The 22,109-nt window shown below is 37.2% G+C and overlaps 3 protein-coding genes across 3 annotated transcripts; 1 reads left to right on the top strand and 2 right to left on the bottom strand.

Annotated features, from left to right (window-relative positions):
* The first annotated feature begins 2,032 nt into the window (after positions 1–2,032).
* LOC102133147 (homeobox protein notochord) lies at positions 2,033–2,827 on the top strand. The gene is given in 2 exon segments (XM_005553704.4): positions 2,033–2,147; positions 2,150–2,827. Coding segments are annotated over 2 exon segments (753 nt in total). The 3' UTR covers positions 2,788–2,827.
* Positions 2,828–4,697: 1,870 nt separating this feature from the next.
* LOC102133545 (olfactory receptor 2J3) lies at positions 4,698–5,633 on the bottom strand. The gene has a single exon (XM_005553705.3). The coding sequence runs from the start codon at positions 5,631–5,633 to the stop codon at positions 4,698–4,700; it is 936 nt and encodes a 311-aa protein (XP_005553762.1).
* Positions 5,634–16,360: 10,727 nt separating this feature from the next.
* On the bottom strand, positions 16,361–17,284 carry OR2J1 (olfactory receptor family 2 subfamily J member 1). Its single transcript, XM_015448930.3, has one exon. It carries the CDS (start codon positions 17,282–17,284, stop codon positions 16,361–16,363), a length of 924 nt encoding a protein of 307 aa, XP_015304416.3.
* Positions 17,285–22,109: the final 4,825 nt, after the last annotated feature.

Below are 22,109 nucleotides of genomic sequence, written 5' to 3' on the forward strand. Positions count from 1 at the left end.
TCCTCCAAAGCTAAAAAGGTATTGCCCTTACCCTGTTTTTTTCACATACAAGTTGCCAGAAGTTATGCAAGCCACCTGTCTTTTTCCCTTCAGTTTGATAAAGTGAGAAAACTCATTCCTGTTGTCCTATCTGTGATAAACCTGCATAAAGTTTGTTCAACTGGTTTGAAAAATACAAAACAATAAAAACAATAATATCTGTGTCAATCTTTGGTGGAATTTTTGGTAAGTGATCTATTTCTCAGATTACAAATTAAATAGCACAGGCTAATATGGCTAGGATTCAACATTAGATATGTTATAACCTCCCAAAAGAAAACAAAAAGTCTATACATATAAAAGAAAATGTATATGTTTTGTAAGAGAAAAAGAAGAAAAGAGCACAGAAAGTTAAAAATAAAAAAAAAAGAAAATTTAGATAGTGAGAAGTGATATCAGTAAAATGGCAAAATAGGAATTTCCAGTGCCAGTTGGCCCCCCAGGTCAGACTCTGTAGCCCCAAGACCCATGCCAGTACCCAAGGACCTAGCCTCCAGACCAGTACATATAAGCTGGGCCCCACAAACCCAGACTCCAGACCAGCCTCCAAGGCAGTAAGTTCTGCTCTAGCACCAGGTCAGGTTGGTCCCCACTGCTCGAGGCTCCAGTGGACCTAAAGTCCAGGTCCACACCAGTAGATATCACCTCATACCTGACACCAGTTAGAATGTCTATTATGAAAAAAGACAAAAGATAACAGATGTTGAGAAGAATATGGAGAAAAGGGAATCCTTATACACTGTTTTTGGAAATGTACATTAGGACAGCCATGATGGAAAACACTGTGAAGGTTCCTAAATAAGTTAAAAATATTACCAAACAGGGTGGCTTACAACTGTAATCCCAGCACTTTGGGAGGCCGAGGCAGGCGGATTACCTGAGGTCAGGAGTTTGAGACCAGCCTGGCCAACATGGTGAAACCCCATCTCTACTAAAAATACAAAAATCAGCCGGGCAAGGTGGCACACACCTGTAGTTCCAGCTACTCGGAAGGCTGAGGCAAGAGTGTCACTTGAGCCCGGGAGGCAGAATTTGCAGTGAGCAAAGATTCCACCACTGCACTCCAGCCTGGGTGACAGAGTGAGACTCTGTCTCAAAAAATAAAATTAAATTAAATATATAAATTAAAAATAAATAAAAATAGAACTACCATATGATCCATTTGTATACGTTCTAGGTATATATCCAAAAGAATTAAATCATTATGTTGAAGAGCTGTCTGCACACCCATTTTTATGACAGCAAATTCATAATAGCCAAGGTATTAAATCAATCAATGAATGAGTGAATAAAGAAAGTGTAGTATATATAAAATAGAATACTATTCTGCCTGAAAACAAGAAGCAACTCTTAATATTTTCAACAACATGGCAAACCTGAAGACATTTTGCTAAGTAAAAGGGCACAGAAAAATAAATACTGCATGATCTCACATGTGAAATCAACATAAAGTGAATTCATAGAAGCACAGAGTAGTCTAATGATATTTGTCAGGGGTTAGGAGTAGAGAGAAGTAGGGAAAATGGGGAGATGTTGGTCAAAGAGTACAAAGTTTCAGTTGGAAGGAACAAATTCAAGAGATCTAGTCTACAATATGATGACTATAGTTAATAGTACTGTAATGCACACTTGAAAATTGCTAAGATAACAGGTCCTAAATGTTCTCACCACAAAACAAGCAAGTATGTGAGTCAATGATCTGTTAATCAGCTTAAATAATAATTGCATAATTATGCATATGTCAAAATATTATACGGTATATCATAAATAAGTACAATTTTTTGACTTATCCTTAATAAAAATGGGGGGTGATTTTAGTAGGTGAGAAACTAGGATGCTACAGGAAGTGTTCCAAATCATAAAATTTCCATAGTAGAAATTTCCATAGTAGAAAATTTCCCCCAGACAACCGGTCTTGCTCCCGACCTTTTGCAGAATCTTTTCACTCCTCCCGAGCTCCCTTCCTTGCGCCCGTCCCGGCAAGGGACGCGTCATGCCCAGCCCCAGGCCGCGAGGCAGCCCGCCGCCCGCTCCCTCGGGCGCTCGGGTCCGGTCTCCGCGCTCGGGCCGCCCTCCGGCGCCTAGGTTCCCCACCGGCCCGAACACGCCCGCGCTCCCAGACGCTTCGAGTCCCCCTTCTCTGTCGAGGCCATCCTGGCGAGGCCCGACCCCTGCACGCCGGCGGCCTCCCAGCCGTCGGGCTCCGCCTGCGCCCACCCGGCCTTCTGGACCGCTCCTTTCCTGTGCGCCGCCCCGGGCCTGCCCTGGGCGTGCCCGGCATCGTGGTTGCCCGCCTACCTGAGCGTGGGTCTCTACCCTGTGCCAGGGCCGCGCATGGCTCCCGTCTGCGGCCTGCGGGGCTTCGGCGTCACAGGGTTGGAGCTGGCTCATTGCTCAGGACTCTGGGCCTTCCCAGACTGGGCCCCAACGGAGGACTTAAGGGACACTAAGAGACAGCAAAAGAGAGTCCGAACTATGTTTAACTTGGAGCAGCTGCAAGAGTTGGAGAAAGTGTTTGCAAAACAGCACAATCTGGTGGGGAAGAAGAGAGCCCAGCTGGCAGCTCGGCTCAAACTTACAGAGAACCAGGTGAGAGTCTGGTTCCAGAACCGCAGGGTCAAGTATCAGAAGCAGCAAAAGCTGAGGGCAGCGGTTACATCTGCCGAGGCTGCCTCCCTGGATGAGCCTTCCAGCAGCTCCAACGCCAGTATCCAAAGTGATGATGCCGAGTCAGGAGTAGACGGCTGAGGACTGGGACAGAGGCCCTAGCCAGGCTGCCTGGGCTAGTTCCTCCTGGGGGTACCCACTGGAGCTCCCTGCCTCACACTTCAACAAAAAGCCTCCTCAACCAGAGGAATCTGAGCTGTCAAGCAAGGACCCCCTTTTCTATACTGATTTCTGGAAACTGGAATAATGTAATAATTGGAGGCACAGATACTCGCCTTCAACTATGTCCTTGGCCAACCTATGGAACTTCCGAGCCTTTTTTCTTTGTATGTATAATGGGTGCATTCATAACTTAGACCACCCAGGGGTGAGAAGATGTCTGTAAAGCAATAATGTGCCAGGCACAGTGAAAAAAAAAAAAAAAAAAGAAATTTCCATAGTAGAGTTCAAAGGGCTAAGCTATGTTCTTTAAGTTTTTAAAAATGTGTTTTAATGTGATGTTTTACCCTATGTGGTCCCAATTGTTTGCTAAAAGTTATTTTACATACACGATTCTTGGTTCTTCATTTCTTGGGTAAGCTTAAGGACAAGGGCACATGCCTCATATTTTTCATGCCTCTTTAGAAATAAAGGAAGAGTCACAGATGCAGAAGGAAGATAAAGTCAGCAGAATCAATGCAATTGCAAGTCACACTAGAAATTGGAGGGAAGTTCCGAGATGCGTTTTTATTTTTATAATTTAGGAAACCGTGTGTGAATCAATCATATCTAAATTTCACAGGCCTCAAAAGCTACAGCTGACATTTGAGTTATAGAGAAAACTCAGGGATTGCAAGTATGTTACTTTATAGTGAATTCTCCTTTAGTCATTTTTCCACTTCAATTGACTATGACTGTCAGTTTAAATTGCTCTAGGTATAGCACTATTATTTCAGATGAAGATGGTTGACAATAATATATAGAACAAAATAACAACTTCTATGAAATATATTTATTCATTTGAAACACATATATTGGCATACATAATATACTTATTAACCATAAATATTCAAATTAGATCAAGCTTTAAAGTAAAAGTAAACTATCATTTTTCCATATGACAGCTTGTATCATAAAATTTTTCCAATACATTTTCACATAATTCATTCATACGCCCATTTGCTTCAAGACATTTTCAGAGCCTAGCGCTCTATTTGCCTCAAATGTTCTCCATAGTTCCTTAGGTTATGCAGTTGCTCCAAGCATTTACCTCACCTAAGTGTACCAAACCTATGATGACCGTTTCTTTATAAGCTACATAGCTCTGCTTTACCAGCTCCTTTTACTTCCTGTATACTTCTCACTGCCTTGCAAAAAAGAGGGATCTCAGATGCTGACTTCTGCTACACTGCTTCAAAGACTCTCTTGCTACAATTCATAAAACTTATCGTCCTACTATTGATATTGGCTATGAAAGAATATGGACCAAAATTCCTCTCAAAATTTACTATCCAACAAAGAAAAAGCAATGTTGGAGAAAAGGATTTGAAGTATTTTGCTGTGTATTTAACTAAACTAAAGATAGAAGACAAAAGTATTCTGCCCAAAAAGCAAGAAATTAAAAGACATATTGTAGAGATTTTTTAATTGAGAGTATCATCTTTTCATAGGAATTATAACTTCACTTTTATCAAGATTTACAACAAATTTCATGCCTTATTTTCAATCAAGAAAAGTCTGTCTTGGATTCATTAGGTTTGTGCCATGAAAAAACATCGCTATAGATGTTTTATCTTGATTTTACATAGCTGTTTTCTCCACAAGTGAAAGGTATTTAGGCTGACTGTGTTTTATTCATACCTGTCACCAGGAACTCCAGGACCTTGTTAGAGTACATGCTCAGCAAGTGCTAACAGAGTGACTGAATAAAAGAATCGTTGATAAATAAATAGAAGGATGAATCATTGTGAGGGGAGACTCCATTATATTGTGAATATGACATGTACACAGGCTCACTCCCACCCCATTAGTCTCTTCACTGCCCCTCTTACATCTTTGTTTCTGAGGGTGTAGATTAGAGGGTTAAGACTAGGTGTGACAACAGTATAAAAGAGAGCAATGAACTTGCCTTGATCTTGAGAATTTTCTGATGGTGGCTGGAGATATATGCACATGGCCGGAATGAAAAAGAGAGATACAACCATAAGGTGGGCTCCACATGTTCCAAACACTCTCTGAAGCCCAGTGGTTGATTGCATCCTCAGTACAGCCTGGACGATGGCACCATAAGAAGTGAGAATGAGGATGAGAGGTATGAGAACAAAAACGGAGCTTGTGATCATGAGGGTCAGCTCATTGACATGGGTATCAACACACGATAATCGCAGAAGTGCTGGAACTTCACAGAAAAAGTGATCTACTTGGTGGTGTCCACACAGGGGTATCCAGAAGGTGAAGGAGGAATGAAGTGCTGAGTTGGTAAAACCGCTTACCCAAGAAGCCACAGCCAGCAGGTGGCAGAAACGAGGATGCATGAGGACAGTGTAATGCAAAGGTCTACACACAGCTGCGTAACGGTCATAGGACATCACCACCAGTAGGACACACTCTGTGGTTCCCAGTGCAAGAACAAAGTAAAGTTGAATCATGCAACCAGCATAAGAGATGGTTTTTTCCGGGCCCCAGAGATTAACCAGCAACTGAGGGATAGAGCTGGTGGTGTAGCAGAGATCCAGAAATGAGAGGTTTAAAAGGAAAAAGTACATGGGAGTGTGGAGATGGGAGTCCAGGTATGACAGGATGATGATGAACAGATTTCCTATCAGTGTCATCAAGTAGAAGATCAAGACAACCACGAAGAGAACTACTTCTAGATGAGGCCAGTTAGAAAATCCAACTAAAATAAAGTACCCCTCAGAGCTAGCATTGACTTTTCCATCATCATTCATTTCCTATTACCCGAGAGAGAAAAAAAAAGTCAGGTAAACTCAAAAAAGAGTAATCAAGTGATCCAAAAACATCAGCACACTTGAATAAAAAATAAAAGCCAGTTTGAAGGGCTTGCCATCATTTAATTGTAGGACAATTTAACCATTAGTAGTAATGAATTTAACAAAAGAAGAATTATAAAGCTCATACTGATATAAAAACTAAAAGAATAAATACATGAATGGTGAAGATAAAGCTATTCCGTACAGTAGATCCCTAATTAACAAATATAGAAGGGGTGATGGTCTTAAGAAAAACATAAATGATTGCAAAAACTAGTGGATAAAAATTTGATGGGGAGCAGGATATGTACAAATCTAAAATAGTCTAAAATATCTCCTCACGAATTTCTTGTTAATTTCAAACTGAAAAACAGTGAAGTTTATAGTAGAAAAACCTGGCAGACACCACCATAACCAAGTGGTTTTATTGATCTTAAGATCGCCTGTATTTGCACAACCAACATCATGAGCCTGCTGTGATGATGCTCTGAACAGGACATGATGTCTCCTTCAGTGATATTTGTGTTAAACATTCTAATAATGCAGACTAATTCTAATAATGAAGACACATGAGAAAAACTCAAATTGAGAGAAATAACTTGCCTATACAATTCAGAACTATCAAGCTTAAGTAGAAAAACAAAGGGTGAGGAACTGGTCCAGATGAAAGGAGACTAGAGAGACGTGATTTCTCAGTGTACAATCCTGCATTTTTTCAAAAACTAGCTATTAACAAAATTATTGAGACGATTTAAGAAATCTCAGTTTGGACTTGATTTGGGTACTGTGCTGGACTTATGTAAAGTAACATCCTTTTTCTTAGACAAAAAAAAAAACACTGAATAAAGTATTTGGTGTAAAGGAACGTGTTATCTCCAACTTACTCTCAACTAGTCCAGAAAAAGAGATGATAGATAGATAGATAGATAGATAGATAGATAGATAGATAGATGATATAACAAAGCTTTGGGGGGAAATGTAAACTAATACTCAATCTGGTTAAAGGGTAAATGTTAGTCTTTTATACTACTTTTTTGCAACTCTTCTCTAAGTTTGAAATTTTACATAATAAAAAAATACAAAATAATTTTTTAATTTTATATTTTATTCAGATGTTTGCCTTATTATAGAAAAATAACTATCAAGTTCTTCTCATTCATTTTAGGGTGACATCTAGGTAAACGGTAATTGAAAGAAATTCCTATACTAGCTAAGGAAGATAATTTCCATAAAACACAAAATCTTTCTTTGTTAATAAACAAGGAACTTTAGTTTTCTTTTCAGCATTTTCAGGTTATTTTCTTAAGTGTGATTGTGGAAAACGTAATCATTGTAACCCCAATAATCTTACACAGGGATGGAAAGATATGTTGAAAATATTGAATTTAGTAGTTATTTCAAAATGTTCACCTAAACAAAAAATGTTTAGCTTCAATTAGATAAGAACCTGATCTTCTGATTTGTTTACTTGGACTCAAAATGTATTTCTAAACTGAAAAATTGAATGCGAATAGAGAAGACACAGACACTTGCTCATCAATGTATGGGTATTCATTGTATGAACTCAGCTAAAACTCTGGGGAGAACAGTGATAGAATACTTTCTAAAGGATGTGTGACTATAACTGAATTTGAAAAGATTCAAACTTTAGGGAAAGGAAGATAAAAATTCAGTGAGAAAACAGAGAAGGAAGGAAAGGTGGGAGGGAGGGGCAGGAAAATGGAGAAGAGCCTGAGTGAAGGTCTTAGAGTTGCAGGTGTGTCTGTCACAGGGGTCACAAAGCTGAACCACACGGCCTGAAGCAGCTTTCTACATGATGTATTTTTCTCTAGGACAATAATTTAGATAGTATATAAATTCTGAGCATGAGCTATAATTAGTACATATTTATTCTCCAATTTAGAGAGCTCTGAATATTTAGTGAATCATTAAGTGGCTGTTCATCATTTAATACACTGTGCCCAGTGAATCTCACGTTACTTTTTTTGTTAAAAATAAAATAATATCTTACAAATAGTTATGACTCCTAGGTGATGCTTTTTCTCCAGTGAGTTTTCAGTCTTTCACAAAAAAAAATAATACTTACTTTTGTTATATAGTTATTGTGTCAGGCATAGTAACCCACTATTTATCCCTTTTTCTCTGAATTCTTCGCTTCTTCCAGCTTTGCTACATGCCCTCTATTTCATTACTCCCACAGTCAGTTATTTTTCTTATACCTCCCAATTGGCTATGGCACAGGAAGAAAGAAATCGTTGTGGAGCCACCTGTGATTGCCTCTTTTGGGGGTCTCTTAATCGCTCCTGTTTTATAAATGCAACTCCTGAAAAAGATGTCAAGAGTAGCGAATTGGTTGAGTTTCAGCAGAAAAGTTTGGAACATTCAGTTTGGTCCCAAGATTAAAAGATTGACTTCAGACCCTATTAATAGACTTGGTAATGTAAATAATCATTAGCCAGTTGTTACACTCATCTAGATTACTTTCAACTACTTAGAAACCATCCAGGAAAATCAGTCTGCACATTGTTTTAAAAGAAAATTTTAAAAACTACAGCTGAATCAAAAAATAGCAATAGTCAAAGAGTAAATCGTGAAGATTACTTCACTTAAAGGTCATAGCCCTAGAGGGAAGATGAAAATTTTCCAAGAGATTTTCAAAAATTTCTCTAGAATAGGAGATAATACATCATGATAAATATGAACACAAATGTTATAGTTACTTCCTCTCATGCAGATATAATTTTCTTTTTTCTTATAGTTGCCTCGATAATTTAGTACATTAACTAAAACAAGAGGCAGCTGTGAGATATCTTTGCCAATTGCATGACCCATCCTTCAGCAGTCTTACATAGGGAGGTTAGAATGAGATATGAGATAAAAAAGAAAAAAAATTACCAGATGCAAGTAAGGAAAAGGTAGGAATTTTTCTGGGTTAATTTTCTTCTTACTGGTGGGGCAGAAAATAAAAGCCTTATCAAAAATTAAAAGCCTTATCAAAAATTTAAGTTATCCTTAACACAAAGAAAGGATAAATGCTTGAGGTGATGTATACTCCATTTAGTCTGCTGTGATTATTACACATTGTATGCCTGTGTCAAAAATACCTGGGTCCGGCACTGTGGCTCACGCCTGTAATCCCAACACTTTGGGAGACCAAGGAGGGTGGATCTCTGGAGCCCAGAAGTTCGAGACTAGCCTGGGCAATGAAGTGAAACCCTGTCTCTACAAAAAATAAAAAGGAAGAAATTATCAAAAAAAAATTCTCATGTACCCCATGAATACATATGCCTAATGTGTACCCACAAAAGTTAAAAGTTAAAAGTTGCTTTCATGGACTAGGAATAAATGATCCTCTCTAGTTTTGGAAATCAGGTATAATGGAGGGAGAAAATGACATCTTTTCCCCCTCCCCATGTCACTGGCCAAGATTTTTTATTCTTATAATATTTCTTTATACTCTTACCTAGTACTTAAGCAGTACTCAAACAATGCCTTTCACTCTGTCCTTCCTGTGTCTGTCCACATTCCTTGTATATTGTCTTCCCAACTGTTTCCCTCATCATGCACAGACTGATCTGATCTCTGATTGTTATCAGCTTGAAATCACCAACATAAATGCCTACACTTCCCTCATCTACTACATCATTTAGGAAAACAGTCTGAATGTAACTATGACTATCATTACTATAGAAGAGAAAGCTCTGAGTCTACTAAAAAATTTAGTTTTACCCAAAAGATAAACTTATGAGAGCTTTCAGTGTATCAAGGGATGGGCCTTTATCTCAGAGTCCAATGGGCCCTTTTTGGAAACAAAAGAATGTGACTTGTTTTCCTTGACTGGGGCTACTGGGAGGGTAAATCCCAAAGCGGCAATTAATGCCCTTCAAGGAGTTGTCCTGGTTAGAACAGTTTCTCAGTGATACTCTTGGCATGATGCCACATTGTTGTACTAAGATGACAAGGAATCTATAGTCCAACTATCACTGAGAAAAACGCTTTGAGCTGTATTTACAGGGAAAGGAATGGGTTATCTTGAGTTACCTGAAACTTCTTCCCCAATTCTTCAGTATGGTAGGGGCCAAATTTGAGATGTAGCTTGTCAGGTAGTCTAATTTGGGAATGGGAAAAGGCATGAAACATTTTTAAAAAGGAAATATAAAGACTACATTATACATATTTGTTTTATTAATTTGAATTCTTTAATTGTGTCTAACATCTCTAAAATTCAAGGCCAAGTTCAGCCCTGCAAAGGTGTTAAAAATTACCTTTGAAGACCATTCAAACTATACTCAGAAGGTCACTACCAAACTCAGAAAACTTTTAACAAAATTATTTAATATTTCCAAAATATTGTTATCAAAAATTTCTTTTGATGTCTTGTTAAAAGCTTTGCTGAAATATATTAAAAAGTTAAATTAGCTGTGATAGCTATCTCCATCCCGTGTTTAAAAAAAAAAAAAGCACATCATGAGTTTATAAATTAATGAAGATTTTTCAATTGTTACATTGCATCTAGGTGATACCATGTGTACCAAACAAAGTCTCGGTATGAAAATCAAGTCACATTTACAATACAATTATGTTTTAAAGTCAGTAATTTTAAGAGCATGATCAGGTATTTTCCTGTCCACTTATGTGAAGCAACTGAAATGGTCTTGGCTTCAGTAGTGTTGATTGCTGCAAAAACTCAATATGAAAAATATGTAAACATTATCCTCTATGCCTAGTGCATAGTCATTCAATACATGCTAGCTGCTATTACCATTAGAGTGAATTTTAACTTGAACTGATATTTTAACAAGGCATTCTACATTATTTTTTCATCCTTTATTTTAGATATCTAAAATATTAAAAATAAACATCTATATTCCCATCATTCAGAATCATCAACCATAAATTTTGCCATTTTTTTTTTCAGCATTTTGAGCACATAAAGTGTCACAGATAAAGTTCATATCCCCTTTAACTGTCACTCTCTGACACAACACTAAATCCAGAGACAATTACCATGAGCTTGGTATATATCACTCCAGTTTACTTTAAAATATATTACATGTTATTTAAGATAAATATGATTAAATAGTCATATAATCATATGCTTAAATTTCTCTGTCTTATTGGAGAAGAATTTAACCAGTGATCCTACAACTTGTGGGGACTAGCAGAATTCAATCAGTTATCAAAATTCAGGAAATGTCTGATATCCTGGTCTGTAGGAGATTGTACCAAGCTCCAATATTTTTCATGTTTTGGTAACTAGACTTGTAGGAGAGTTTTTAGCCCCTGCCAATCTACTGGGTACCAGCAAATGTTAACATTTTTAGGTGTGATGTTAGTAACTTGTGAAAATACAGATGGCATAACATGATTTAATTACAGCAAAGTATTTCTAAGGCAGTAACTCTCAACTTTTTTCTCTGCAATACACACTCAGATAAATAAAACACAGTGAAAGTCACATCTGAGGAATCAAAAGGAATAAATTATAGTAAATGATCTCTGCTGAGCTTCTTTTAATTCGAGTGCTTTGTATGGGAGGAATGTGAATTAGAGTAGATCACAAACTATTAAAGCATTATAGATAGGAAGCTCAGTCGGAGTTGAGGTCTAGAAAATTCACATATACACCATGGAATACTATGCAGCCATAGAAAAGGATGAGTTCATGTCCTTTGCAGGGACATGGATGAAGCTGGAAACCATCATTCTCAGCAAACTATCGCAAGGACAGAAAAACAAACACCGCATGTTCTCACTCATAGGTGGGAATTGAACAATGAGAACACTTGGACACAGGGTTGGGAACATCACACACTGGGGCCTGTGAGGGCAGGGGTGGATGTGGGAGGGATAGCATTAGGAGAAATACCTAATGTAAATGACGAGTTGATGGGTGCAGCAAACCAACATGGCCCATGTATACCTACGTAACAAACCTGCACATTGTGCACATGTACCCTAGAGATTTGTTTGACCAAGGACTTGAGTTCAGAATATACGAAGAACTTCAAATTCAACAATAAGAAGACAAATGATGCAATTTTTAAAGTGAGTAAAATATCTGAACAGAAACTACACAAAATAACGTATAAGAAGCATGTGAAAAGCACACAAAATGATGGTCAACGTCGACATCCCTCAATGCAAATTATAGCCACAGGTAACCTAAATTAAGAGGTAAAAAGTATAAAAACTGACAACACCAAGTATTAGAAAGAATGTGAGTTCAGCTGGAACTCTCATACACTGCTGTTTGAAGTGAAAATAGAACAGCCACTTTGAAAACATTTTTGCAGTAGTTCATAAAGATAATATACACTAAGCATGTGGTCCTCCTGGAGAGGTACAAATAAAAGGTATTTACCCAAATTAAGTGAAAACATGCATCCACACAAACACTTGCGTACAAATTTTCATAGCAGCATTATTCATAATAGCCAAAAATTTTAAATACTCCCAAAGCCCATCACAGATAAATGGATAAATTGTAGCATATTCATATAATGGAGCTCTAACAAGCAATAAAAAGGAAAAAGTAACTGATACATGTAGCAACATAATAAATGTCAAAAACATCACACTAAATGAAACAAGACATACCCAAAGATTACATACTGCAGGATTGCAATTATTTGAAATTCTAAAAATGGAAAAACCAAGTACATTTAGAGAAAATTAATGCTGCCTCAGCCTATGACTAAAAGGGGAGAGTTGACTACAAGACAAAACAAGTTCTTTGGGGAGTAATAGAAATGTCCTATAATCTTGATTGTGGTGGTATTTACACAATTATACATTTGTCAAACTCACTGAACTAGTCTTTCAATCTGATATTGAGAGACCTGTCTTTGAGACTCAAATTTGCCATTTATTAGTGTGTGCGTTTAGACAAGATTACTTAATCTCTCTGAGACTCAATTTCCTAACCTTTAACGTAGGAACAACAATGTTTATATCTTATTTTTCCTTTGTTTCAAGAGGCTAATAGTCAACAAAGCTTTAGAGTTTCTATGATGACCAAAATTCTAATGAAACAAAGTATATTAATGTGCTTTATAAGTTGTATAGTACTGTTATAAAGGATTATAATTATACACTTTTTCTGATCGCTTATTAAATCCAATATTTGATGTCTAACAAAAATACAATGAAAAGAAAATATGAAAAAATTCATTGAACTATATACTTAAAATGTGTAGATTTCATTGTACATAAATTATACTTCAATAAATTTGAAAAGAAAAGAGTCTTGTAGATCATGAGAAGCTGGAGTGACACATGACATATTACAAAATGGCAAGATTTCCATGGAGGCAGGAGGAATCTACGTTCTCACATTTTGTGAAGTCTGTGTGAGATGTGATGTGATCCCAACAATCCCACTGGGTATTTATCCAAGAAAAATGAAGTAAGTATCTCGAAGAAGTATCTATGCCCCCGTGTTCATTGCAGCATTATACATGATAGCCAACATGAAGAAACAATCTAAGCATCCATTGATGGAAGAATGGATAAAGAAAATCTGATCTCTCTCACACACACACACACAGAGAGAGAGAGAGAGAGAGAGAGAGAGAAATATTATTCAGCCAATAAAAAGAAAATCCTGCCATTTGTTATAACATGGATGAACTGGAGGATATTGTGATAAGTGAAATAAACCACACACAGAAAGACAAAAAAAAGTATGATAACACTTACATGTGGAATCTAAAAAATTTGAACTCAGCTAGGAACCGTGGTTCACGCCTGTAAGCCCAGCACTTTGGGAGGCCAAGGCAGGTGGATCTTTTCAGGCCAGGGGTTCAAGACCAGCCTGGTCAGCATGATGAGAACTTGTTTCTACTAAAAATACAAAATTAGCTGGGTGTGGTGGCGGGTGCCTGTAGTCTCAGCTACTGGGGAGGCTGAGGCAGGAGAGTTGCTTGAAGCCGGGAGGCAGAGGTTGCAGTGAGCCAAGATCACACCACTGCACTCCAGCCTGTGAGACAGAGTGAGACCCTATATCAAAAAAAATTTAAAAACTGAACCCACAGAAACAGAGAATAGAATGGTGGTTGCCATGGGCTGGAGGGTGGGGAGTGGAGGGACAGTCAAGTGGTACAAACTTTCTGTTATAAGATGAATACATTCTGGAGATCTAATGTAGATTATGGTGACTATAGTTAATGAAACTGTACTGTATACTTGAAATTTGCTTAGAGATTAGATCTTAAGTGTCCTGACCCTCCCTGCTCCCCCTACACACAGTAGCTATGTGAGATGATGGATGTGTCCATTTGATTGTGGTAATAATTTCACAATTCGGTTTGATTTATATATAATCACATTGTGCACATTAAATATATGTAATTTTATTTGTGCCTCAGTAAAGCTGGAAAAAATAAAATCAAAGTAAATAATTTTTTAAATAATGCTATTCAGCAAAGAACAAGGATGTTAAGAGTTTTAAGCTGTCTTCAATATGTCATTGACTAAGCCAACTAAAGCAAATTAAGCACATATTCTGTTTTGTTTCATTTAATAGCATTGTCTTCCTCCAGGAGCTATGGATTGGTATTTATTTTCAGAGTTTATTGCCAAACTTCTTGTTTTGTTTTTGATTTTTAAAAAGTGAAAGATGTATACAATCTAAAGAGTAATCAGAGTATATTGTTTCTGATTTTTAAAAGCTATCTTAATTTATTAGCATTAACCCCAGTGACAAATTAAGCCAGGTACAGACACTTCAACTTTTATCTTAAGTTGCCATTTTTCCCAGCAGAAAGTGCATTTTGTTCAGACAAAGAATGTTATATTTATACATGTTACCAAGAATTTCACAAACTGGGAGAGAGTACACATTCAAACAGATTTAGCTAATGAAGAATAAGTTAATGAATAAATGGACAGAAGAATGAATGAGCCATTTTAAAAAGATATTAGTTTACTGTTCACTGTGACAAGTATGTAGACCTACAGGGTAAATTATATAACTTAGTGTCTTTTCTTTATATATACTTTAAGTTCTAGGGTACATGTGCACAGGTGCAGGTTTTTTACATATGTATACATGTGCCATGTTGGTGTGCTGCACCCATTAACTTGTCATTTACATTAGGTATATCTCCTAATGCTATCCCTACCTCCTCCCCACTCCCCACAATAGGCCCCGGTGTGTGATGTTCCCCTTCCTGTGTCCAACTGATCTCATTGTTCAATTCCCATCTATGAGTGAGAACATGCAGTGTTTGGTTTTCTGTTCTTGCAATAGTTTGCTGAGAATGATGGTTTCCAGCTGCATCCATGTCCCTACAAAGGACACGAACTCATCCTTTTTTATGGTTGCATAGTATTCCATGGTGTATATGTGCCACATTTTCTTAATCCAGTCTGTCACTGATGGACATTTGGGTTGATTCCAAGTCTTTGCTATTGTGAATAGTGCTGCAATAAACATACGTATGCAAGTGTCTTTATAGCAGTATGATTTATAATCCTTTGGGTATATACTCAGTAATGGGATGGCTGGGTCATATGGTATTTCTAGTTCTAGATCCTTGAGGAATCGCCACACTGTTTTCCACAATGATTGAACTAGTTTACAGTCCCACCAACAGTGTAAAAGTGTTCCTATTTCTCCACATCCTCTCCAGCACCTGTTGTTTCCTGATTTTTTAATGATTGCTATTGTAACTGGTGTGAGATGGTATCTCATTGTGGTTTTGATTTGCATTTCTCTGATGGCAAGTGATGATGAGCATTTTTTCATGTGTTTGTTGGCTGTATGAATGTCTTCTTTTGAGAAGTGTCTGTTCATATCCTTTGCCCACTTTTTGATGGGGTTGTTTTTTTCTTGTAAATTTGTTTGAGTTCTTTGTAGGTTCTGGATATTAGCCCTTTGTCAAATGAGTAGATTGCAAAAATTTTCTCCCATTCTGTAGGTTACCTGTTCACTCTGATGGTAGTTTCTTTTGCTGTGCAGAAGCTGTTTAGTTTACTTAGATTCCATTTGTCAATTTTGGCTTTTGTTGCCATTGCTTTTGGTGTTTTAGACATGAAGTCCTTGCCCATGCCTATGTCCTCAATGGTATTACCTAGGTTTTCTTCTAGGGTTTTTACGGTTTTAGGTCTAACATTTAAGTAACTTAGTGTCTTTAAAAAGTGAACTTCAACCAAAAAATTATGATACGTCCTTTACCATATAATAAACAGTGTTATTCTTTATGTTTACCATTTTTCTTTTCTGTGACTATTTTTAGCTTCATTTAAGGTTTATTCAATAACCAAAAACTTCTTTAGCGTACGTCTTTGCAATACTGCCCTTCTCTTCCTGTACATATCAATGGTCAGTTCATAATTTAGCACATTGTCAGAAATATTTCCAATATTTTTAAAATAATCTCCTTATAATTATTCACACACACATTTATTTATGTTGAAACCACAGTACACAATTTTCATGGAAATAAATATAGAATTGTAAAAGACCAGAGCGGTACTAATCAAAAACTTTATCTCAACATAATATTTCAGTACTAAATATTAAAAAGAGCAACAAATGGGGGACTGAACTATTCCATGTTTTGTAAAATGTTAGACGAAAAACAAATCACAAAGAAGCAGGGAAACCACCTTTCAACATGGACAAGACCCTAAGAAAAACAACAACAGCCAACATGATTTCCCTGTCATATTCCCCACTCCTACCCCATTAGCCTCTTCACTGCCCCTCTTACATCCTTGTTTCTGAGAGTGTAGATTAGAGGGTTAAGACTAGGTGTGACAACAGTATAAAAGAGGGCAATGAACTTGCCTTGATCAGGAGAATTTTCTGATGGTGGCTGGAGATATATGCACATGACTGGAATGAAAAAGAGAGATACAACCATAAGATGGGCTCCACATGTTCCAAACACTTTCTGAAGCCCGGTGGTTGATTGCATGCTCACTACAGCCCAGGCAATGGCACCATAGGAAGTGAGAATGAGGATGAGAGGTATAAGAACAAAAATGGAGCTCATGACCATGAGGGTCAGCTCATTTGCATGGGTATCAACACATGATAATCGCAGAAGTGCTGGAACTTCACAGAAGAAGTGATCCACTAGGTGATGTCCACATAGGGGTATCCAGAAAGTAAAGGAGGAATGAAGTGCTGAGGTAGTAAAACCACTTACCCAAGAAGCCACAGCCAACAAGCGGCAGAAACGAGGGTGCATGAGGACAGTGTAATGCAAAGGTCTACACACAGCTGCATAACGGTCATAGGACATCACCACCAGTAGGACACACTCTGCGGTTCCCAGTGCAAGAACAAAGTAAAGTTGAACCATACAGCCAGCATAAGAGATGGTCTTTTCCGGGCCCCAGAGATTGTCCAGCAACTGAGGGATAGAGCTGGTGGTGTAGCAGAGATCCAGAAATGAGAGGTTTGAAAGGAAGAAGTACATGGGAGTGTGGAGATGGGAGTCCAGGTATGATAGGATGATGATGAACAGGTTTCCTATCAGTGTTATCAAGTAGAAGATCAAGATAACCACAAAGAGAACTACTTCCAGATGAGGCCAGTTAGAAAATCCAAGTAGAATAAAGAAGTCTTCAAAACTTGCATTTTTTTCCATCATCATTCTTATTTTTCCTGTACCTAAAGAAAGAATCACATAAACTCAAAGTCTGTCCATGCATTGTCAACCACTCACTTGCAAACATATTGGAGAAAAAAGTATCCCAATTCCAGATAGTGTGCACCATTATGGCAGTAGAATTTTTATGCAGTTTCCTTTATATGCTTCATTGAGATATTTTTCCAGCTGTGGATACCAGCAATAGCTTTTCAAGTTACTGAGTTATTTTATATACATCCCTGAGTTAACATTTGGATAAATCAAGACTAAGATATTCCATAATCAGAAAGATAATATTTAAGAAAATAATTTTTTATTTTAAAAAGTTAAATTGGTTTTTTTGCATTTTCAGACTATTTCCCGTTTTGCAGTTACAGAGAAAGGAATAACTGCAGTCATAATAATCTTACTTATAGATAGAAATTTACCATATTAAAAATCAATTAGGTAGTCACTTTAAAATATTAATATTAACTGAAAAGAAATAATTGGATATGATTATAGAAAGAATTAAACGATATTCATTTATTTATGCTAGCAGTTTATTTCTAGACAAATAAAATAACATGCAAATGAAGGTTTAAACAGACATATGCACACACACACCAACTTATAAAAGTTCACAATATAAGCAAAGCTGATTAATAAAGCAAAATAGAGTAGAGATATCAGTGATAGAATGCTTCCAAAAGTAAATGGGGGATAAGAAGACTTAAACATGGTTTCTAAAACATTTTATATGCTTTAGGCCAATAACTAAACTATACTTTACATTCTGAGTCGCAATTTATGATTTGTATTTCTGGGTTTTCTTCAATATTCCTAAATAGCATTGCCATCCCCCTTCTGCTCCCCTCCTGCCACAGCCAACTCTTCCTCTCATACTCTCTGATAAAATATGACAAAAGACAAATTTATTTATACCTGACTCACCTTCAGTGTTCTGAAAAACTTTTAGCGACTCAAATATTCTAATCTTCACTCTTGAAAAAGATGTAAAGGTTTGCGCAATTAGTTGAGTTACAGCTGGAGAACTAGGAACGTTGAACTTGGGCTAAGTCTGTGCAAATGCTCCAGACAGGTACAAAGATATCTGTACACTTTTCCATATTATTGGTAATGGAATGATTATTACCTTTTGAGAAATCATGAAAAAATTGCAAGAATTTTTTTTTTAATTTCCTTAGGATTAAAGGTAATATTCTGTAAGATACTTGAACTCTAATGCTGATATTTTTGCTAATGCAGGCATAATTTTCTTTCCTAACGCAGCTGCCTGAGTTCCTTACTACAGTAATTAAAAGGTGAAATCTGATATTTTTCTGTTGTATAAACCATCTTTCAGCCTTCTTCCAGAGTTGATAAAAGGGATAGGAAATAAGGGACAAAAAAAAAACTCATGTAGAGACAAGTTTGTAGCTTTGATTTTCTTCTTGGTGGAAAAGAGGGAAACGAAGACCCTATCAAATGTAGCTTCTATGAGCTGTAGAATAAAATACCTTCTCTCTTCTTTTAAATGAAATACTGTAGGGAAAATGGATGCCTGAGTGTCTCTTCTTTCCTCAATTACTACTAAGAGACATTTTCCCAATTCGTGTCTTATTCATTCCTTTATACTATATCTGGTTTGTTTTCTTATTTTAATTTTTCATTGACTAGGTATAATTGTATATATTTATGGAGTACATTGTAATGTTTTGATATGTATATACATTATAGAATGATTATATTAAACTAGTTAATGTATCTATCACTTCACACCCATCATTTTTTTGTAGTAAGAACATTTAAAATCTACACTTCCTGCGATTTTGAAATATGGAAGCTGTCTACCCCTTAAGAAGTGCACCAACTTCTTTCAGTACTGACCCTCCTGTGCTTGTCTCTGTTCCCTGTCACTCTCTTCCTGACCTATGACCTCATCATGTATAAACTGACAAAGGGGCGCTCTGGTTGCCGTACAACCTAAAAACATCAACCTAATTGCCTTCTTATAACATTTTTGCCAATGTTTTAAATCTAACTATGGACAACAGAGTCTGGAAATAACTGTGATTGTCATTGCTACAGAAAAGACAGCCTGAGTTTGTCCAAAAGATCTGCTTTTTAGCAGAATGTGGGAATACTTTAGGGCATTCAAGGCATCAGGGGATGGACCCTTTATCCCAGAGCAAATGCAATCTTTACGGAAACAAAAAGAATAATGGGATACTCTTTCATTGACTAGGGCCTTTGGGATTATAAATCTCAAAGTTGCAATTAATGCCCTTCAAGGAGTTGTCCTGGTGTGATGTTCTCAGTACAAAACTTTTCACAGAAATATCTTCAGCATATGTTCAGCATGATTCACTGTGATGACAGTGAATTTATCACCAACAAACATGGGAAAAGATGCTGTGAGTTATATTTACAATAAAGGGAATGGGTTTTACTGAGCCATCTGATTTCTTTTTTCAGTTTTCCATGGGGCTAAGGGTCGAATTTACAAGACAACTGGAAAAAAGGGGTTATTTCAGAGCACTCAACAGAAAACCTAAAATACATAAAGACTAAACTGTGTAACTGTTCCTTACTAATGGCGTGCTCTTTGAGACTGACCTATATTATTTATGCCTTCCCAGTTGTCTTTTAAATTCAATTCCCAGATTTTTCCTGCAACAGGTTAAAAATATCTTGAATATTACTCCTATCTTTTATTTTATTTTAATTGACAAACAATTCTATATATTGATTAGGTACAATGTGATATTTTGATATATATATGTACAATACAGAATGATTCAGTCCAGCTAACACAGTCATTACCTCACACACTTATTTTTCTTATAGTGAGAACATTTAAAATCTACTTGTTTAAAACTAGCCGGGCAAGGTGGCGGGCGCCTGTAGTCCCAGCTACTCGGGAGGCTGAGGCAGGAGAATGGCGTAAACCCGGGAGGTGGAGCTTGCAGTGAGCGGAGGTCATGCCACTGCACTCCAGCCTGGGCGACAGAGCGAGACTCTGTCTCAAAAAATAAAAAAAATAAAAATAAATAAAATCTACTTGTTTAAAATCCCCCGTTTCTCCATCCCCTGCCCCCCAGGTAGCTATCATTCTACTCTCCACCTGTATGAGTTTAACTATTTTAGATTCCACATATGAGTGAGATCATGTGGTATTTGTCTTTCTGTGCCTGGCTTCTTTCACTTCGCATAATGTCCTGCAGGTTCATGAATGTTGCTGTAAAGACAGAATTTCCCTTTTTCTTTAAGGCTGAATCGTATTCCATTTTATGTAGATACTGTGGTACATATATATATATATCGCAATATATCCCTTTTATATATTTAATCTCTTTATCATTGATGGACATTCAAGGTCCTTCCATATCTCAGCTATTGTGAATAATGCTACAATGAACATGATAGTGCAAATAACTGTAGTGAATTCTTACGATTTTATGTTGCCTCAGTGTTTATTTTCAATATAAGTTGAACTTTCTCATACCAGAAGCAGGGCTTAGTCACCCTCAATACAATTTCGAGTTCTCCTCTCCCAGTTTCTCAAGGTGGTCAATCCAGGTATTTGACCTCTTGGTTTCCACCTCCCTATGGGACACCTGGATACAACCTGCTTGACTTACCCCACTGATCCCCACACCCCACATGGACTGCAGATTTGCGGCAGTGAACACCTCTCAATACAACATGACTCCCAAGAACTCGGGCCTGCTTGCTCTAAACCCACCAATCAGTTACTCCCTGCTTGAGTAATGCTGTGTACTCCAGTAAAGGCTTTGGCTTTCTCGGCTGTCACTCACTCTCTCTTGCTACCCACCCACTGGTTGAGCATGCATGTCTCTGCGGCCTGCCCCTTCTCCCATTAGACCTGTGAGGAAAGTTGCCCTCTTCTCTCTGGATCTTTAAGTAATAAAACTACTTCTATTACATGTTTTGTTTAGTTGCCTCTCACCTGACTGACACAACTGAAACTAACTTCTTTTGTGGACAAGGCTCTCTTAGAGAGTGGTGATCTTGGTAGGAATGAACTGGACACACTAGTCAGACAAGAGCCACAAGGGTGTCTGCCAGTGAAAACAAGTTTCCAGTGAGGGGAAACCTGGTCATAAATAGGACAATTAGGCATTAGCTCTCCATCAGGATATAGAATTATTCCATGAAAACAACACTGAAAACATCCACAACCACAACCACCTCCACTGGAGCCCATCAGAGCAGGGCTAGAGGTTCTAGCCACTCTTCAAAGAGAGGCATTAAGACCAAATTAAAGGAAAATCTACCAATATATTTTTAACATTCTAATTTCAGTCTCTCTGGCTATGTACCCAGAAATATAGTTGCTGGATCGTATGGTAATTCTATCTTTGTTTTGAGGAATCTCCATCCTGATTTCAATAATGGCTGTATTAATTTACATTCCTACCATTAGTATATAAGGATTCCCTTCTCCACATCCTTGCCAATACTTATTACCTCTTATTTTACTGATGTAGCCATTCTAACAGGTATGAAGTGATATCTCATTGTGGTTCTAATTTGCATTTCCTTGATGATCAGTGATGTTGAGGAATTTTTTTATACATCTGTTAATCTTTTATGCCATCTTTTGAAAAATGTCCGTTAATCTTTTGCTCAGTTTTAAATGGGGTTCTTTGCTTTCTTGCTAACAAATTTGTTTGCATTTCTTACATATTTTGAATATTAACCATGTATGGTTTGTAAATATTTTCTCCCAGTCCATGGGTTGTCTCTTCAATCTGTTGTTTACTTTGTTATACAGAAGCTTTTTGGTTTGAGGTAATCCCATTTGTCTATTTCTGCTTTGGTT

This window comes from Macaca fascicularis, chromosome 4 (assembly GCF_037993035.2).
Source record: "Macaca fascicularis isolate 582-1 chromosome 4, T2T-MFA8v1.1".
NCBI lineage: Eukaryota > Metazoa > Chordata > Mammalia > Primates > Cercopithecidae > Macaca > Macaca fascicularis.

Coding starts and splice junctions, on each gene's coding strand:
- LOC102133545 (XM_005553705.3), bottom strand. CDS start 5,633: ATGAATGATGATGGAAAAGTCAATGCTAGCTCTGAGGGGTACTTTATT.
- OR2J1 (XM_015448930.3), bottom strand. CDS start 17,284: ATGATGATGGAAAAAAATGCAAGTTTTGAAGACTTCTTTATTCTACTT.